We start from the raw sequence: 20,948 nt of genomic DNA on the forward strand, positions 1-20,948 counted from the left end.
AGGTATTGTAACTTTTTTTTATTTACGTTTTAAAAATGCATAACATATTTAGCATTATTTAAAAACACAACCCCCCCCCCCCCCCTCCCCATTTTGTCTGAAAAAGATGTAGTGTTAAAAACAGTTTCACTGATGGCATTACAAATGATTCGTAACAGATTAAAGCACCAGAAAGTAGATAAATCTTACATATGAGTGAAATTCAAGCTTCTGGAGGAAACCTGACCTATAACTGTTGGAGCTAATTCTAAACATGTGCATGCCAGGCAGAAAAAGTGTTACTCTCTATTTTGCAACACCTTCAGTGCCACATATTAATATGAAATGGGGCAATATTTAGTCCTTAATAGAAAAGGGCAGTGTTACTAAACAGAAGCAAGGCATGTGACAGAGAGTAAAATACACACCACCCATTTCATAAAACGCCTCCCTTTTAATTCTAAGCTCATTGGCCACTTTAGTAGGTGCACCTTTCCTACAGGTGCATTGTATAAATGTCCAGACTATAGCATAAACCCCACCTGGCACATTACTTCTGACAAGGAATTTTGTTGCTGACTTGGATATTAAATGTATGCTGTACCATTCTCAGCACAGCATTAATACCAGCAGGATAGTATTGTTAATGATTTTTGCATTTGTCTCACTGCTGGGTAGAGATCCAAAAATCTCCATTCACCAGCAGTCCTGGGATCAGGAACTGGCCAGTAATGGATTTTAGTGATGGCTAACATTGTCTATGGCAACAGTTGGCTTATAGGCTAACCCTGCATCTTCAAGGCATTTCTAATAAACACTTCTCATAACATATGCTATAAAAAACATTGCACTGCATTATTGTAACAATATGCTTAAATAGTTACTTCACTCAAATCATTACAAGGTCCAATCTATATTGAAACTTCAATCATACACACTGGTTTTGCTAGTTTAATGTGTAATTGCTTGCCTTGAACAAGAGTTAAGCTGGACATGGACTCTAGAGGGTGATGGCTGCATTGTGCAGGAATGCTGTACTGTGTAAACAGCTGTAGGTGGGACAGCTACACATTTCTTTCCATGTCATCACGATCCAGTCTATACAGGCCAAGTCCACTGTTTAGCTAAACACTAATACTAGAAATGTACATCCCACCACAGGCACGTGGAATACGACACATTGTAATGCATAAGTTGTGCAATTTGTAGGAATGATTGGGGTGAATGGATCTAATAGCCAGTCAACTCTGTGGACTACAGTCAGCTCATCTATTATATCCAAGGTTCTCATTCCAGTCATTGAACCTTAAACCAAAGGGGTGATCTACCATCCTGCAAAGTTCCAACCCTAATTTAACACACTTGAATCCAGTTATTCAAAGCCTTCAGATGCACATGAATAGTACAGCCAGGTATGCAGAAATTCTACAGCCCTCGAGCAGTTTGACCGGAGCTGGGCACCCTGATTAGGTTTATTGCTGATTATACATAGAGCCATCGTTATGCTTACTTGGATAGGAACAGAAATATGAAAGTTTAGCTACTGTTGGTTTTCATGATAAGTTTAGATTGCTGACTGAAGTACAGTGAGGTTGGTGCCTTGAAGCAGGTTGTCATCTTTTCCATCAATTAAATGATCCCATTGATTGAAGTCTCTATCTAAATCTGTGAGAAAAGATGTCTGTTTAGTCAGAAGTTCTGTGACGATAGTTTGCTGGGGAGCATATAGAAAATGTAAAAATTGACAAGTTACAATTTACAACAGTTTATCAAGAATGCTTGTGCAGTGTTCTGTTTATATATAGGTTTGTACTGAGTTGGAAAGATGAGGCAAATAAATGGAGTTGTAACATTTGTTATTCACATGAGTTTACTGCTAAACTCTTTGTTCAATCACTATAGAGAAGTATGAAGTTAATGCACAGCAGATTTACAAGCCATCAGTACATGCACCTAAGTTTAGAAATTGATATCCAAACCTGCACTGGTTTTAAACTGACCATTCATTTTCTAAAAGCAGTTTAACTTACACAAGTGTCGCTGAAGGAATGCTAAAGAAGCTCTGTTGCAAAGATCCATTGCTATATGAGGATTGATTTCTCCTTTGAGTTTCATGATCTTCCCAACCCAGTTACCAGTCATAAATGTGAAATCAGGAAAGCTCTGATGGACTGCTCCCCTACCAAGAGAAATGTTTCAAATCCCTTTTTAAGCTTCAAATTTAAATATATATTTTGGACTGTTCTGTAAGCTTAGCATGCTGGTTTTATGCTAAGTATTAGTAAAATATAACTGACCTGATGGTGATCATTTTCCTTGGAATTGTTTCTGAGTCTAGCTTCTTCATACAAACGATGTTCCCTGCCCAGTGGAACTTTTCGGAGTTTATAAAAAAAATAGGCTGTTTCACGCTTGGAAATATCTCATTATCAAGGGGAAACATCCAGGTGTCCAGTGCAACACCACACCTGAGGTGAAAATAATACTAATTAAGATCCCTACACTTCCCCAATTCTTTCATATCTAAACTTATTTTTAGATAAATGTAGAAATAACTATTCAGCAAAACTGATCTGAAACGGAATGCCACAAAACACTTAAACACTTACTTGAATTTGACTTCCTTGCACAAACACTCTATCACTGTGGCCCCACCAAAGGAATGTCCCATAACTGCTATTCTACACAAATCCATGCAATTCTGTGAAGAAACAGTGAGCTTCAGCCTGTACCAATTACTGCACTGACATCTAATGAATTGTGTACCACTGAAACACTTTCTACCCACTAGCTTTTATTTCAATGCTTCTAGTTGTATGGGTAGAGGGGTGTGGTAATTGTAGTTGATGGCTTTTGCTGTTATATTCACCTCCATCTTTGACCAGTCAAACTGAGACAGTAAGACATTGTCCACAGACTTTCCTGAGTTGATCTCAATAAGAAGCTCCAAAGCTCTGATGCATTCATCTGCTCTTTGTTTCACCTGGATAAAAATAAAAATACATTACACCTCTCCTGGATCAGCTCAAAGAATGGCTACATTATATACCATTATACATGATATTATAATAATCAAAATTTAGGAATATTATGGCATATTGTCAAAACTAATTTGTAATTACTGATAACTGAGGATTTGCAAGTTAAATGTCCAGTTTAGTTTTTGTACAACAATGGAAAGATGGTGAATCTCACTTGCTTGTTTCTAAGAGAGAATTCATTCTCTCCAAGTTTAAGTGATCTGTAATACATCCATTGCTCCTCCAAATTGTCAGATACAGGCCGAAGGTTTTGATGTGGTGGATGAGTCTTTTGTCCCGTCTTCTCTTTGTAGTAGTACGTTGCACTCGCCGACTCATCTCTAGAAAAAGGAGGAAAAGAGTGCACGTTTTACGTTTTATTTGCTTAAGGATTCAGCAGAGGCTTTAGGCTGAAGCAAAGATGTAAGCTTAATTTGTTCATTCTTAGCTGTATCCCTGTTCATGAGTAAACAACTTAGTGCTGTCATTCACAAATTAGATAACTGAGGAACTATTGATGGAATACATTTCTCTGAGTGGAGTATATACATCAGCCATACAGATATGAAGACCCCTGATTAAATTTGTTCAGGAAAATTAAGTGCAAATTATGCACACATTGTGAAGTGGGTGTTGTACTCAATCTCCTGACTTGAACTAATCTTGACAGTTTTTGAATGAAAATTAATGTCTGAAAAAAGCAGTGAAAGTCACTGTTTCATGTATCTGACCATATCGACTCGTTAAATTTATTTTTGATTCAGAGGATGGATTATAGTGATACTTGATACTACTTGATGCTGTTTTATATTATGTTTTGACTGCTTTAAGACACAAAACAAGCTATTTGTTAATTTGTAAATGAACAAACTGATTTCCAGTATGTGGATGTAATGAGACATTACTTGTATTGTACAACTTGTGTACAATAGATGAAACTCTGTTGCAACTTTAATTTAAAGACATAAAATCCTTAAGATTTCTTGCTTAAATGTACCCAGAGCACACAATGTTACGATTTAGTTTTTAATCTACACTTCCCCACACTTCTGACATGAACAGCTGCCCACTGACACACATCCAGATGAGGTCATTTATCAAATGTCCTTTTCTGTTAGTCAGATTTATTTACAGTCTGCTGTTACCCGAGCCTCACACACGACCTGTTAAACATACTCTGTGTTCAAATCATACTTCAAAATGACAAACCTGTGTTCCACTGCAGCAACAATGAACCCCTGTGAGGCCAGCTCAACACATATGGCTGAATACAACGTCCTGTAAAACAGCGCGCACAACCATGGCAGAGTGCAGGGCATTCATTGGCTATGGTTTTTAAACTGAAATCGGCTTGTTAAAAGGTATCGTTGAATTAGCGTTACCGGAAAGCTCCCAGGCCATGGGAAAAGATAATTAAAGGATATTTTCCATCTGCTTTCAAAGATGCATCCCATGCTGCTGGGATTTTAAATGAACCTTTCCAGAGAAAACAAAAATTACAAAACTATAAATCATTTTTGAATGTGTAATGAGTGAATGTATAAATACACTCTATACAATTATATACATTTAAAATACTCCAAGGCCAGCTAAAGCAACACAAAGAACTATTCACTGTTTACAAAAGAGGATTCTAAAAAGAACTAGTCAAAGTGCTTACCAAAGAGGTAGCTAAAAGTTCTTTCACTCAGCACTCTGTTTAGCTTCATGAAATCTGCAAGGCCATTGAAGTACTCTCTGCATGGAATCCAATTTGGCCTCTCAGAAGTCGCCAAAGTTTGGCATGGATAGTACAGTCTTAAGAAAGTTCCCTGTGAATCGATGGATTACCAGTTAGACAAACGGATGAAATTAGATTTTTTTAAAAAGATGCTATCTTTTTAATGCTTTATGTCCAAAGAGGGGGTATAACACACCTGCCAAATCAGTGAAACAACAGGGCTGAACACTAACATGCTAGGATACATTCAGTCAAAGGTTAAAGTTAACAGTAGCTCACAATTTGTTTTTAGAAAGAAAATGCACACTTTCATGTTTAACAATTGTCTCCACTTCTTGTTCAAATGTATTTGATGACAATTTTTTTCACAGTCATAGATTGTTTGACTAACACAGACCAGCACATTACTACTGTTTTAGTACTATACTGTAGTGTCTACGAAATTGTGGTTTAACTCATTTGTTCAGCACTAATGCACTTGGCAGGACCGGATTGAAGGCAACCTCCAAACTGCTGGTATACCTGTACTGTGTGTCCAACCATTAAATCAGTGCAACCCACTTCGTGTGGTCCTTTCCCCGGAGGTATTCCTAAATTATGAACGTTTGAATTCCCCATCGCAACAAACTGCCGGTAGTTCCACTTGTACCGAAGACCTGTCATGAGACGAGAAAATGTTTTGACGCATGCGTGTCACCGGTGATTTAACTGCGTTTCCATGACGGAAAAAGAAAAAGAAAGAAACCGGTTTTTCTCTGATGTGGTGTCGAAATCTTACTGCTCTGGAAAATATGACTCACCTTGTGTGCGAGCGTTTCCCATAGTTTTCCCAATCACACGTTAACGTTTACATATTCTTTTTACATAACAGGTTAACGTCCTGTTTTCACACGAGTCCCATTCCTAAAACGGGGTTAACGGTGAGCGTACACTCCAAAGTTAGGCCAATGTTCGAGGCATACAGTTGTAGTGACAATACAGCTCTGTTGACAAGCATGCATACTGCAGTGCCAAATAGTATTACGTATTAAATAACTGGGCGAGTGAATTATCAAGTGTAATAAAACTTGCTCAGCGCTGAACGTAAATTAATTCATAGCGATCTAAATAATGGTTTGTCATAAGTTCCACTCCAACTGTAACTGCGATTTATTCACAAGGATATCAATCACTCTTATCGAGACTACTTCATGGCACTAATTGGCGTGTTTTGTTGTTGGTGGTGATCGCAAACCGATCGCAAATTTGCTGATGCTGACAATAATGTGACGGGATTGAAGTCAGACTCTACCTCGGGTTAAACAATTGCAAAAGGGACGTCCTATGTAAATTCGTCTGTGTTTAAATAAGTTAAGAGAACTGTAGCCTGCAGTCAACGTCGAGTTAATGGTCTACACACCGCGGACCGTTGATATCTGTTGCAGGCTAAAGTACAGGCTGCATGCTGGACAGCGTGCACGCACTCGGGCACGTGACGTCTCTCGCGCAGCAGCAGCGTGACTTCACATAACAACACGATTAATAGAAGCTTGACTAACAAACGACGTCTGCTGTGGATAGAATAGCATCCGTTTGCAGTTAGGAAGCAACGTATCTTTAAAGCGTGCATCGTGCCAACTTTAACTTCGGTGCTTACTATCGCTATGCTGTTAACCCATGTCTAGATAAGCAAGTTAAATAGTTAGACATCAAACTCCTAATAGTAATTAAATGGACGAAGGCATTACGATACCTGATACTGCGATTGTCCGCTTATATATCTTCCGTATTAGAGGCACTTGTACAACTCTGTTAGAAGTTGACAGTCTTTGGGTACTACACTCTTCCTTCTGTCCTTCCTAAACAGCTGGACCTCTACGGCGTGCTGCTGACGCCATTCTGCGCTATTTCCGGGACTCTTATCTCGAAGTAGTAACGCAAAGTAGTAAATGTCTGCGAAAAGGCTCCCCAATTGGAATTACAGAACGATACATTTTTATTAAATATATAAATAACGATATAAGTATCGTCGAATGTAGAAAAAAGACACTGGAAAATATTGGTTAAAAAAATTATAGGTAGTAAACATTTCAGTGCACATAAGATTTGCGTAGAAACAGACCTATGCAAATCAGCTGTGTAAGTTCTAGGAGGTGACACCAGTATATGTTAAAAGTTAATAGATGTTCTTAATCATAACATTCATTGCATGGAACTCTAAAGTTCAAAGAGTGTAGATCAGTTAGTTTCCTTATATTTTTTAACTTCATAGCTGCCTTCACAAACAACTGGCAATGAAAACAGCAAACTCATTAATGCAGTGTCCATTAGTATTAAAATCCTTTGCCACTGGAAATGACAAATCATTCTGATGATCCAAAGGTCTGCAACAAAATGTTCGGAAAACCTTAAAAACAGCGGATATGCTACACAAGGAATGCTAATAAAATTGTTACTTAATTTGCAAAACATTCTTATACTGAATACTTTGAATTATACTATGAGAGCATTTTAAAACAAACATCTTCACATCAAAACTGTTCACAATTTTTTATAGTCAACACAGAATCACAATATTGTTGTAGATATGGCGGCGGTGAGGTCGGCTGCCGTCACGACTGCTCCGTCCACACCTGGCACTTTTTTCGCTCTTTTCGCTCTTCCCGCTACCCCTGATTTCTCCGCACAACCATTTCACTGCGAGTTATACTGTATATGACTATGTATGTGACAAATAAACCAAACTTGAAACTTGATGTCTTTATTAACATTATTAACATTCATCTCAGTGGCATTTCACTTTTTTTCTTTTTAGATCTCAACAGTCACCTGCAGTCTAGACAGACATAAGACAGAAATGAGGCATCAGCACATTACATGGAGCCTTGACCATGTGCCAGCAGTACAGGTAGCTATACTTCAGGTGTTTAAAACATACATCAGTTATCCAAAGGTGTAACAACAATACAATATTCACATCTCACTTCAGGAGCATTCGGGAGTGTTCCTCCTTACGCCAGCAGAATGGTCTAAACATTGCTTTACACTTGTTAATAGCTGTGTACCCATCCACAATCATATTAAAATAACATGATTTAATAATAATAACTTTGGCTTTGTCTGTTTATTAGATTTGTTTACTCGTGTTGGCAATACGTATGAATTTTGCTTTCTTTACAGCATATGGGTAGTACTGAACCATCAGAGTATGAAATGAGGCACGTGTAGCCTACCTTGGTCATAAAATATACAGACGCTAGCATTCTATTTTAAGGCCTTTCAGATTTCTTGGGCCTCTTAATGCTCATATAAAAGTGTTCAAAGTTCCCTCCTATTTAAGGCAAAGCACCATTTCTGCATGTGCAGTCAGTATGTCCCAGTTGAACCTTCTTCTCCTCGCCGGAGTGGTTGCTGTGGCAGCGGCTTTTGCAGTAAGTAACCAAATTCCAGTCGCATTTGATGTCTGCAGTGACTACGTGTGTTAGCTCATTTTAAAGGATGTTTATGTAACCCCCCATTAAAAAATAATAAACTAATATCTTTATTTATTTTAAATCAAGATTCCAGTATTGCCACAGATACATGGTAAGTTAGATGAATTTCAGATGCACATGTAAATAAACTAAGAATTCATGATGCAGTCAGGTATTTTCTTTAAACAGAGATTGAAGATGTACCAAATGACAACCCATTCCTTAACCTGGGTAAGATAATACAACTTCCCTTGAATTTTGTATAATTTTTTTTTTATACACGTGCATTTATTTGATTTAGGTTCAGTGTTAATTTCATTGTTTGCGTCAATGTTTATTACAACAAATATTTGAAGATATCTTATCAATACTGATTTAACAATTGTTCACATAATACTATCATTTCATTAACAGGGGCAAAAACCCCCCTAATTGAAGGGGATATTTTCATTCCTGTGAGTACATGTACTATTTTTAATACAGTTCTTACATCTCTGTTACATCATACTATAGTACCTTTTTATTTTTCCTGTTGTTTATTTTTCCTGGCATTTTCTTGTGAACCTCCTGTATTAGTTATTGTACATTTCATTCCCAACAGCCTGGGCGAAATGCTCTCATCAACACTGCTTACAGATGGACGTTCCCTATCCCATATATTCTATCTGATAGCCTGGGTATGTTAGGCAGATATTAAATGTCTTTGTTCTCTGATGTAATGTTGGTCAACTTTAATAACTGTAATAAAAGTGTGGTTGAATTATTAATCTCTGATTTCATCAGACCTGAATGCTAAAGGAACTGTCTTTCAAGCATTTGAGATGTATCGATTGAAGTCCTGTGTTGATTTTAAGCCTTATGAAGGAGAAAGGACCTACATCAAGTTTGAGAAACTAGATGGGTGTGTTTCAAACATCACTCTATATGCATCTTAGTTTTAAAATGTTTTTTTTTGTTGTTTTTTTTGTCACACTTATTTTGCTCTTCAACAGTTAAGATCATACAATGATTAACATTTAATAATTGAAACATAACACATTGCACACATGGTAAAATCTGAAGAACATTCTTTGTAACAGAGTCATGTCTCAGATTATGATTATGATAGCACAAAGAAGCCTGTTTTTTGTGTTTCGCTAACTGGCCATGGTGTTGTGATTGTGTCCAGATGCTTTTCAAGTGTGGGAGAGCAACCTGGAGGGCAGGTCCTCTCCCTGGGGCCAGGCTGTGACCATAAGGCGGTGGTGGAACATGAGTTGCTCCATGCACTGGGATTCTATCACATGCAGTCCCGCCAGGACCGGGATGACTACGTGAAGATCTGGCTTGACCAAGTCATTGATGGTTAGGTGATCAGAAGTAATTTTGCATGCCTGTGTAGTCTTTGTTTAGAATAAAGCTGACCAAGTCAGTAGAATTATTCAGAGTAGTATAAAACTATTACATAATGTGGCTGTATCATGTATATATGGTTTCAGAGCATTATCAAATCCCTCTGCAATGTTTGTTAAGTGTCAAATACAGCAAGGCAACTGCATTTACCAGTTTGCTGTATCTGTTTCATCAGGCCTTCAGCATAACTTCAACAAATATGATGACAGCTTTGTTACTGATTTAAACACGCCATATGACTATGAGTCAGTCATGCATTATAGACCTTTCTCCTTCAATAAAGACCCCAATATTCCCACCATCACCACCAACATCCCAGAGTTCTTCAACATCATAGGGCAGTATCTTGACTTCAGTGAACAAGACATTGTGAGACTGAATAGAATGTATAACTGCAGTAAGTTCCTGTCTGTTTATATTTAATTTTCCAGACTTATGAATGCAAAATAATAATGTTTATCAGTTGATTAAAAAAAAAATTCACCTATAAAGAATGTTTCACATGTCAGTTGGGCCCAGTTTCCCGGACAGGATTAAGCCTGGTGCCACTGTAAATCACCACTGAATCGCCACTGATTCACCACTGTAAATCACCACTGTAATTCACCACTGATTCACCACTGTAAATCACCACTGAATCACCACTGCAAATCACCACTGTAAATTCTTAGTCTAGACATAGGCTTATACTTGGTCTTAGAAATTGCCTGTTAGAGTAAAAATGCACATCATCTGCTCACTTGAAACCATATAAAATAAAGACAGTCTTTGTTTTTCAGCTTCCAGTCTGACCTTGTTGGACCAGTGCACATTTGAACACATCAATATATGCGGTATGATTCAGAGTTCTTCCGATGATGGAGACTGGGTTCACACCAAGAGCTCCTCTGGCTCCGCTCACACTCTCATTGGCCAGCCTCGAGGTCAGTGTTTGTCATTGGCTAACAAGCATATTTCCCAAGAGCAGTCCTCTTCCATCTTGTGAATAATCCTAATTCTCATGTTTTTGTTTTTCAGATACAGGATACGCTATGTACTTTGACACAGCTGTCGGAAATGCATTGGAGTCCGGCTTGCTTGAGTCCCGCCTCCTGTACCCTAAAAGGAAGTTGCAGTGTCTTCAGTTCTTTTACAAAATGAATGGCAGCTCAAAGGACAGGCTGGCCATCTGGGTCAAGATGGATGACGGGACAGGAACAGTGCGCAAACTAAAGAAACTGGACACAATTTGGGGTAGATACCTCACTTAGCTCACTGGCACTTAAGAAGTTCTGGGCATACACTTTGTATTTTAAGACCAGACACAAATACATTATGCTGAGAATGCTGAGAATGGCATAACTAGCACAGTGGCTTGTTTAGTGTCTTATAGTAACATACTGTGAAGATGCTCTTACTACAAATGACATCACGCACAAATGATTTGTGTGATGTGACTTGTGTGTTTTTTTTAGCTGATGATGATGAAACCTGGAAGATTGCTCATGTGCCTATGCAAGTTGGCGTGAAATTCCGCTACGTCTTTCAGGCAGTCAGTGGAGAACCTGCTAACTCCACAGGGGGTGTGTTCATAGATGACATCAGCCTGATGGAGACCCGTTGTCCTGCCGCTGTGTGGCGTATTCACAATTTCTCTGACATCATGCAGACCGCAAACCATAATACTGTGCTAAACAGCCCATGCTTCTACAGCTCTGAAGGGTACGCCTTTGGGGTAAGTGTGTACCCTCTCTCTAGCTACACTGATTACTCGGGAGACTACACAGGACTATACTTCCACCTGGCTAGCGGAGAGAACGACAGGGCCATGAAGTGGCCAGCCGTGGACCGTCAGGCTACCATCACAGTAATGGACCAGGATGCAGACATTAAATTGAGGATGTCATCTGCCCGAAGCCTCACCACAGACCTTGTGACGAGTAGGTAACTTTAATTAGATGTTCTTAAGATAAATTTGTTTTTAATTCTAGTTTTTTTTAACCAGATTCTTTATAAAGTAATTAACTTCATGGGTATATGTAGAATTTACTCCACTGGCTCACTTGATAAGGCAGGTAGAGCAAAATGCTAACAGCATGGGTTTGTTTGCCAGGTTGCACACATGCTGTCTACTGATGATTATGTGTAATCTCTTGGCTCATGTGCTAAATGCTAAAAGTGTGTAGAAAGAGTTCACAGAAATGACAACAGTTTATTTGTTCAGCTCCTGAAGGCAAATTGTATTGGGACAATCCAGCAAAGGTTGGGACCTATGATCCTGATTGCCAGTGCTACAGAGGTAAATCGAGAGGCTGGAGAAATTTTATTAAACATTTTGACCTCCGTCGAAGGAATTACCTCAAAAACGATGACCTCATCATTCTTCTTGACTTTGAGGGTAAGCTTGAAGTGACTTCTTGTTTAGTTTGTCTATAAGGCAGTTAAATTTGTCTGTCATGTTTATTTTATCCTGAGTGCTATGTTCTCTTTCTGTGAAGACTTAACACCTTTGAAAAATAGTGAGGTCCCTATTGCTATGGAAAACTGAAAGCACAAAGAGGTGAGCTTGTCTCATGAGCACATAGACAGCAAAAGTGGCAAAGATGCTGCCAAAAAATGACTTTAAAAAGATGAAAGACAAATAAAATTGTTTTAAAGGCATCTTTTTCTTTCCAGGCAATGAAACTATCATCCCTCTCTCATTGATTCTGTATCAATGCAGGATGTAGATATACCTTTAGAAGTAGACCATTGACCCTGTACCATCCAATTAGGTTACACCTGACCTTATTCTCTAACTCTAATAAACAAAGTTTATAAACTATAATAAAGTCTTATTCTACTCTTTTCTTAATATAAAATGAAATAATGAAATGAAATAAAACTATTGTACATCATCCTGTCCTAAATCAGCTTATCCAGCATTTAGTTTAAGCAATGTGCCTTTGGTACCAGAGACACTACCACCAGTAACTAAACTACACACTGTACCAGAGAAACTGCCACCAGTAACTAAACTACACAATGTACCAGGGAAACTGCCACCAGTGACTAAACTATACACTGTACCAGAGAAACTGCCACCAGTGACTAAACTACACACTGCACCAGAGAAACTGCCACCAGTGACTAAACTACACACTGTACCAGAGAAACTGCCACCAGTAACTAAACTACACAATGTACCAGGGAAACTGCCACCAGTGACTAAACTATACACTGTACCAGAGAAACTGCCACCAGTGACTAAACTACACACTGTACCAGAGAAACTGCCACCAGTAACTAAACTACACACTGCACCAGGGAAACTGCCACCAGTGACTAAACTACACACTGTACCAGAGAAACTGCCACCAGTGACTAAACTACACACTGTACCAGGGAAACTGACACCAGTAACTAAACTACACACTGTACCAGAGAAACTGCCACCAGTGACTAAACTACACACTGTACCAGAGAAATTGCCACCAGTGACTAAACTACACACTGTACCAGAGAAACTGCCACCAATAACTAAACTACATACTGTACCAGGGAAACTGCCACCAGTGACTAAACTACACACTGTACCAGAGAAACTGCCACCAGTGACTAAACTACACACTATATATAAAAAAATACATTTGTAATACATTTCAATACATCACTGTTAAGAGAGATGCATGCTGATCACATGGTGAGTAAACTTTGCTGTGTTTTTATCTTTTTTCTGTGGTTGACACATTGAACTTGCCAATGTTACCTACATCTTGATAAGACTTTATAATACTGTTTAGAATTTTTTTTATTGAGGCATAAAGAGCTAGCAGTAATTAATGATTGGTAAGGATGTCAGGTCATGTTGCATAAGAATATTTACTGCTTATATACATGCATTTACAATACCATGTTGATAGGCTGTCTTTGCCAATAGGGAAGATCAGAAGGTTATTTTTGTTTGCAGTTATTATGGTGTGAGCAGCTAGACTGCCTGCATGAAATGTCATTCCTTATTTTGGTAGTTCTGCATCAAAAGTTCTGTAATGTCTTTCCATATGGTAGTGGATTGGACACGCTGTGGATGGGGCCTGAGACAATCATCACCAGACTGTATCTTGGGTGGGCGGGGTCTAAGACAAAGCTCATCACCTCACTTTGTCTGGAGGAAACCTGAAGGAGAACTTTAGCCTGGCAGAGACCTGGTGCTATAGTGCCACGTGACAAACAGCCACGTTCACCTCATGACTACAGCTCTGTTATGGCATCCGCTGCTTCTCCCCAACTCCTGGATGCAGGGTCACATCAGAGTCCTGCTCCAGAGCAGCATGTCCCAGAGCTGTAAATGGGCAGGCACACTATGCTACAATATCTGCAATTTCAGGACAAGTTTGTTGAAAAGTTGTTTATTGTGAGTGAATTAAAAATATGTAGCGAGCCCACTGAACAGCCAAGATCTGATGACAAATAAAAAATGAAGGGGAGTTTCTGGCATAACATTAGAAAATTACAATAGCATGATGTCTTAATCCTCTGTTGACCTTTGGTCCAAATGATACCGCTTAGTTGTGAGTCATTTGATCTCAGTGTCAGTTCACTCTGTGTATTATGTGCAAGTGGTATTATTAAACATGGCAATGACATGACAATGATAATTTTGACTAAGTACTTATGTATAATATGCTACGATATTGCAGTGCACTTGTAAAAAGCTTCCATTTTTCTACCTTGTTTTGTCAGTGGTTTGACCGACTGCAGATGCTTTCTGAAATAAAATTGCTGTAATAAACAATTTGGAAATCCTTGCAAGATAAACTGTGTAGTAGTGCTGACCCTTGTTATACACCAGCTTGATAAAGCACATGGCCTGAATTTGCAGCTCCATCTATGTGCAGAGAGTAGGTAGTAGGTGTCCAAGACAAAGTACTTCCAGATCAAAGTACTCATCAGAGCCAACCTTTATTGAGCTGTTTATGCTACTGTGGTGGCACATGACTTCATCTTTGTGAGCTACCATGGGCTTCTTCTGGAAATTAATCTCTGTCACTCTTTTGCTCAACTTAAAGGTATTTAAACACTTTACCCAATTTTAAATTTTAGGCAAATGAATACACACTCTCTCATGCAGTTTTAATTGAACTAACAATAGATTTATTTAAGCATTATAACATTATGATATAAAAATTGTTTTTTACTTGATTTTACTTTTTTGGAGCTGATAATGAACATTCATAAAGAATTATCTCAATAAAATAAAATCGTTTCTTTTCTTTTTTAAATTTTACTTTCAGGTACAGTCTCTTTCAGCAGGATATGGTAAATTTGCACAATTTATCTCAGCTTATGTATATGACATACATCACTGACATTATCACTAAGACTTCTCTCATTCTTCTGGGATTCATGTTTTGGAATTCATGTTAGGTGGAGATGCCGATGCTGGAGAACTACGAGAGGACATTCCTGAAATAAATCTAAGTAGGGAACTTTTATTTCAAAATCAAAGCTCAGTCAGAAATGGACACTACATTTTGGTACTGCTGCAGCAGTTTGTTATATGATATAAAGCTATACTTGGAACAGTCTTGGTTTCTTCTTGGGACAAATTTCACTCTCTTTTGTCTCTTTTGCTAGTGCCCCGGATTTATGAATGTGCTTTTTAGGAAAATCAACTTTGCATATGTAAATGTTTTGCTGTGTTTGCTTACTGTTACAGACCATTATAACTTATTCAATATTCAAATTTATTTTTCCCAGAATCCCAGCGAGATTTGTTTGAAGGAGATATTTCCAGAGATGTAAATATAGCTTTTATACAAAATATAGTTATTAATTCATTTCTATGTGGTACAGAAATGTATAAACATGTATTTCATGTATGTTGCATATGTGACAAACATCTATTTTCTAGCCAAGAAAGAATGCAATATTGGATGAAACTAAAAAATGGAAGATTCCTATTCCTTATATATTGACTGATAGTTTAGGTGGGAGCTTTTCAGATATCAACTCCTTACTTGAAAATATAAGCTTAATTGATTTTTTTTTAAAACTCAAATGAATTTTTATTTAAAAGTGTTTGACTCTTCCTTTAGATCTAAATGCAAAAGGCGTAATCCTTCAGGCATTTGATATGTATCGATTGAAGTCCTGCGTGGACTTTAAGCCCTACGAAGGAGAGAGTACCTACCTTTCTTTCACCAAGTTGGATGGGTAAATTTTAGAAATTCCTTCTGAAATAAAACTTAACAAACTTCTTTTTACCTTTTCCCCACAATATTTTATCACAGAGATTCATTTCTCCCTCTACCCCACTGTGCTTTGTTTGTTAATTCCTGAAGAAGGTTCAGACTCAGTCTGATCTTTGTTTTTCATCTCTGACCATAGATGCTGGTCAGACATTGGAGATTTGCAGACAGGGCAGAATATCTCCATTGGGGAGAGGTGTGACACCAGGGCCATTGTAGAGCATGAACTCCTTCATGCACTGGGCTTTTACCATGAGCAGTCACGCTCCGACAGAGATGACTATGTGAAAATCTGGTGGGACCAGATCCTCCCAGGTCAGTTCTTTCCCGTGCATCTGTGAGTAGGGACCATATGTAATTTCATGTGACTGCATTGCAGATATATGGTCAAAATATGTGAATGAACAGTTTATTTCATGACCATTATTATTATGCATTGGTTATTTGCAAGTTTTGTTTTTCTGCTTATACCTTTTGTAGGAAAGGAACACAATTTCAACAAATACAGTGACGACCTCATCACTGATCTAAACACTCCATATGACTATGAGTCTATCATGCACTACAGACCGTTCTCCTTTAACAAAGACCCTGGCATCCCCACCATCACCACAGCCATTCTTGCCTTCAATGACATCATTGGACAGCGCCTGGATTTCAGTGCCATTGACCTGGAAAGACTAAACCGCATGTATAACTGCAGTAAGCACAAAATGTTCTGTGTGAAGTAAATAAATAAATAACTTAAATGGTTAGGGAACAAGCTGACAGAATTCTTAACCAAGAAGAACCAAAAGTCAGTTACAATGTAAAAGGTAATAAAATGTTTCCTTGTTTTTTTGTTTGTTTGTTAAACTATGGCATACAAACCTCTGGAAACAACTTTGAGGTACAGCCTTTAACAAGTATGATAATATGAGAGAAACTGAAAAATGGTTAGTTTACCAGCTGTACAAGGGGTTAATGGAAAATCAAGACTCTGAGTTTGACCTATACTGGTTCACTAGCCTTCTTCTGTAGCATCTTTCTCTGTGTGCCACATTCCTTTAAGAAAGAGAATGGACATTATGAAAGCTTGTGTGATGTGTTTTAATTTATTCTGTCACTGTAGCTAAGACGCATACACTCCTGGACCAGTGCGCCTTTGAGCAGATCAATATCTGTGGAATGATCCAGAATGAGGAGGACAATGCTGACTGGGTCCAATCTGTGGGCTCCACAGACCTGCAAGACCACACCCTAGGAGGACACTGCCGAGGTAAAGACTGAGCTGAGTACCGCACTTTTTAAAATACATTTAAAAAACAATGACCTTTTTTTGTAAAATTAAACAATTGTTTATTGTGAAGTAAATTCCCTTGTTCTCCAGTTAAAATAAAATTTTAAATAGATGCCATATTAATATCTACAACAGTGCAAATACACAGCAGAGGCATTCAGATTCAGAAAACAAACCTAGCTTTTACAAAGCTATTTCTCTAAAATAATGTGCACCTGGGCTTATATGAGCTTTCTCATTATCTTAAAATAAAATTTTAAAAACTTGCATGAAAATGCAAATGTGGTGGTAGATTTGATCACAGTGGAAACCAGAGAATATAAAACCATTTAACCAGAGAGTACATAACCATGCCCAAAATGAAAGAAAAACTACTAAGCTCTTGTTTAATATCATATAAGTCACAGGCCAGAAATCATACTGTACCCCATATCCTGTAATTGTCTTTTTTCTTATAATTTTCTTATTTGGTGTATTATGTAATTCTAACTTCCTCAAAGTGATATTGGGAATACTACAGCCAAACTGGCTCTCATAGCTCAATTCTCACAAAGATGCAGGCTACTACATGAAATTTGATACTGCTGACCAAGAGGTGGGGTACAGCGCTTTGCTGGAGTCTCGTATTGTGTACCACAGAAAGGTCCAGCAGTGCCTACAGTTCTTCTACAGGATGACCGGAGGCCCAGGAGACCTGCTGGTTGTTTGGGTCAGGACAGATGATGGCACTGGCAACGTTCACAAACTCAGCAAAGTGCACACTATTAAAGGTCAGGACAACAGCGCAGCTTAGCCCTGTCTCATCCTACAAAAATATTCACTTTGTCCTTTTTTTTTTTGCATGTATTATTGTAACATTTTTATTATTTGTCTTATTATCTGTCAATTATGATTATTAATACTTAAGGTGATGAGGATGGTTCCTGGAAGATCGCATTTGTGACTCTGAATGTAGAAGAAAAGTTTCGGTACGTCTTCCAGGGCACTGTGGGTTCAAAGAAGACATCTGGAGGAATCTTCATTGATGACATCACTCTGTCTGAGACAGTGTGTCCCAATGCTGTCTGGAGGATCCATAACTTCACCAGCCTACTCACAGGCACCCTGCAAAACTACCGCATTCGCAGTCCTCTTTTCTACAGCTCAGAGGGATATTGTTATGGCATCGATGTGTACCCTAATGGCAGAAACAATTCATCAGCAGAGTATATAGGGGTGAACTTTCACCTCTGTAGTGGTGAAAATGATGCAGTATTAGAATGGCCTGCTGTCAATAGACAGGCCACCATCACTATCATGGATCAGCATCCAGATGCTGCACTCCAGATGTCCAATAGTAGAAGTTTCACCACAGGTTTGTTAAATATAGTAAACTGATTATTTATTTTTAGTTCAGCCAGCTGTGTTTCTCTTGAGTTACTGAACCTCTAATGCTTCAGAAGATGAGGTTATATTATAGAGAATAGATTAGATTATATCACATTATAGAGAATAGATTAGATTCATGTTTGTGAATCATAGGGAAAGACTGCTCTATACAAGCAGTGTCAACCTCTGGTCCAGTAGTCGCACAGTTCTGCAGAGTTTGGTTCACTCCACACCAGATCTAGTAACTCAAAGCCTTCACTAGCACCTGGATGTTAAATCCTGGTGTGTCAAAAGTAAATTCTACAGCTCATGTACTGGAGCTGGGTACCCCTACCTGGAATGGAACTGGGTATCCCTCACCTGGACTAATGTAGTATTATTATAATGCTCTATAGTGTAATAGTGTAAAATCTGAAATATTTAGTTGCTGTTTTTGAAACTATGTGGCTCAGGAGTCATCATGGGATAAATTGGTATCTCACCAAACACAAAGACGTGGCACAAAACCTTTAGGAGCTTGAGTTGGGAGGGAAACTTAAATTTGAGCTGTCCGTATTTTATTCATTAATTAAGTCACTAATTAAGTCATTCACAAACTACATATAGGTTCTAGTGTCTATAAAAATGACGCTATTTTGAAACTGAGCAATGATGACACACCTTCCTCTCTTAGATGGATCCCCTTTGTGGAACAAGCCATCCATTAATGGAACTTGGGACGACAGTTGTATGTGCTTCAGAGGTCCTGACTTCGGCTGGTCCACCTACATGTCTCATCAGCAACTCAAGAGGAGAAGTTTCCTCAAGAACAATGACCTCATCATTACTGTTAACTTTGAGGGTGATTAATATTTCCTTCACTTACAAATAAATTCTATAGGTTTGTTACATGTATTTCTAAATGCTTTTTTAGTTACTAATTTATTACACCTCATCATTCCCAGATTTGACACATCTCGTGAAATCAGAAGTTCCGGTCCAAATTGAATTCTCTGGGGACCCTCTGGCTGTTCAAGAGAGTTCTGCCCTCATGGTTCCAAGAGCTCGGGAGTCTCGTGCCATCAGTGACCCGTGTGTGCCTAACCCCTGCCACAACGGAGGAGTGTGCCTCACTAACCATGGCCGAGCTTCCTGCAGGTTTGTACCAATCACAAGACATTCACATCCACATTCATTCAGTACAGAACAGTCAGCACATATCATTCTTGACAGCATTTCCTTAAACCCAGAGTGCTTTATTCACAAAACATGAGGTCTTTGTGATTTATTTATGTATGTGCGTCTTGATGAAGAAATCATATTTAAATATTGGTTGTTGCTGTACATTTACATGATGCATTGAAGACAACTTAGATAGGCAAATATCACCAAGCTGACAACTAGTTGTGTTGATTGACCAGTGAAGCTGAATAAATATTGGCACAATCCTTTGTGCTCCATAAGCACTGCATGTGTTAAATTTGAACAGGTTATGAATAGTGGCACTGTTCCTCACAGGTGCCCCTCTGGCCAAGTGATCATGTTTTCAGGTGATGCATGCGAGAATCACCATGTTGATGGGGGAATTCTGGGGATTCTGATTGGAGGAGCTGCAGGCACTGTGGTCCTCACTGTTGCCATTTTTGTAACCATACACAGACAACATTAATGGAGCTTTTGTCTCATAGCTCACAATGTATATTTGAACCATATTTAAACCAGAGTCAATTAACTAGATAGTTTAAGTAAGCTACCAATGACCTTTTCTTTCATGGATTTCACTTGTCACTCCACAAATTAATGTACAAACAAGGGTTTATTTGTCAATTTAGAAATTATGTCAAATATTTCTTCTTTTCATGTTGAAATAAAGTTTTCCACAAGCATATTTTTTTTTACCCAGTGATTTCAGTTTCTTTCAGTGATACATCGATAAACAACTGCAAGTGTGAAATAATATACCATAAGATACTGAAAATTCTGGGTGTTTTTTATTATTGTATAAGAGCCTATGTTATGTGTTAGTAAAAAAAACAAACTTTGTACAGTATTACCAAAAAGATGAGATACTAGACTACAGCTAAAATGAATAGCATAATATATATATATATATATATATATATATATATATATATATATATATATATATATATATATATATATATATATATATATATATATATAATAAAATCCATTTATCCATTTTATGCTATCCATATATATCAAAAGCTGTCAAAATATATATGTCAAAAGATGAAAATGTGTGTTATATAACATATATATAAAACACACATTTTCAGTTTTTGACATTAAGGATTTTTTTTGAGATATAATCTAAATCAAGCCTGCTCAAGGAGTTAGAACCTTGTCAAACAACTCAAAAGAGCATTAATTATATTGCATGACCAAATTTTATACTTTGCATTAAAACATGCTATTTTTTCTTTATTTTTGACTCTGTTTGTTCATCATTGTGGACATCATGCATATAAAAGGTATGGCATGGGATGCAACCTTTATCTACTGTCATGCTGTCAGCATCAAGCAGCA

The 20,948-nt window shown here is 37.9% G+C and overlaps 3 protein-coding genes across 5 annotated transcripts; 2 read left to right on the forward strand and 1 right to left on the reverse strand.

The window, feature by feature from the left end:
* Position 1: 1 nt before the first annotated feature.
* On the reverse strand, positions 2–6,586 carry pla2g7 (phospholipase A2, group VII (platelet-activating factor acetylhydrolase, plasma)). Of its 3 annotated transcripts, XM_027015974.3 has the most exons (11): positions 6,452–6,586; positions 5,242–5,375; positions 4,660–4,810; positions 4,382–4,475; positions 4,209–4,277; positions 3,175–3,340; positions 2,849–2,962; positions 2,589–2,680; positions 2,277–2,447; positions 2,010–2,158; positions 2–1,644 (listed from the first exon to the last, which is right to left on the reverse strand). In XM_027015974.3, exons 2-11 carry the CDS (start codon positions 5,335–5,337, stop codon positions 1,544–1,546), a joined length of 1,203 nt encoding a protein of 400 aa, XP_026871775.2. In that variant the 5' UTR covers positions 5,338–5,375; positions 6,452–6,586; the 3' UTR covers positions 2–1,543. The 3 variants fall into 3 exon arrangements, with proteins under 3 accessions (XP_026871775.2, XP_081574495.1, XP_081574496.1); XM_081718369.1 differs by lacking the exon at positions 5,242–5,375; XM_081718370.1 differs by lacking the exon at positions 2,010–2,158.
* Positions 6,587–7,285: 699 nt separating this feature from the next.
* Positions 7,286–12,329, forward strand: mep1a.1 (meprin A, alpha (PABA peptide hydrolase), tandem duplicate 1). Its single transcript, XM_035524405.2, has 15 exons — positions 7,286–7,294; positions 7,514–7,606; positions 8,039–8,129; positions 8,361–8,402; positions 8,586–8,626; positions 8,773–8,848; positions 8,955–9,072; positions 9,340–9,515; positions 9,739–9,960; positions 10,343–10,486; positions 10,581–10,796; positions 11,018–11,482; positions 11,767–11,940; positions 12,041–12,102; positions 12,219–12,329. Exons 1-14 carry the CDS (start codon positions 7,286–7,288, stop codon positions 12,088–12,090), a joined length of 1,917 nt encoding a protein of 638 aa, XP_035380298.2. The 3' UTR covers positions 12,091–12,102; positions 12,219–12,329.
* A 2,612-nt stretch (positions 12,330–14,941) lies between these two features.
* Positions 14,942–20,193, forward strand: mep1a.2 (meprin A, alpha (PABA peptide hydrolase), tandem duplicate 2). Its single transcript, XM_035524406.2, has 12 exons — positions 14,942–15,002; positions 15,282–15,322; positions 15,436–15,511; positions 15,620–15,737; positions 15,912–16,087; positions 16,253–16,474; positions 16,884–17,030; positions 17,606–17,821; positions 17,959–18,405; positions 19,093–19,260; positions 19,364–19,556; positions 19,917–20,193. The coding sequence occupies exons 1-12, from the start codon at positions 14,942–14,944 to the stop codon at positions 20,065–20,067; spliced, it is 2,016 nt and encodes a 671-aa protein (XP_035380299.2). The 3' UTR covers positions 20,068–20,193.
* Positions 20,194–20,948: the final 755 nt, after the last annotated feature.

Source organism: Electrophorus electricus, chromosome 7, assembly GCF_041902795.1.
Source record: "Electrophorus electricus isolate QZ-2024a chromosome 7, ASM4190279v1, whole genome shotgun sequence".
Taxonomy (NCBI): Eukaryota; Metazoa; Chordata; class Actinopteri; order Gymnotiformes; family Gymnotidae; genus Electrophorus; species Electrophorus electricus.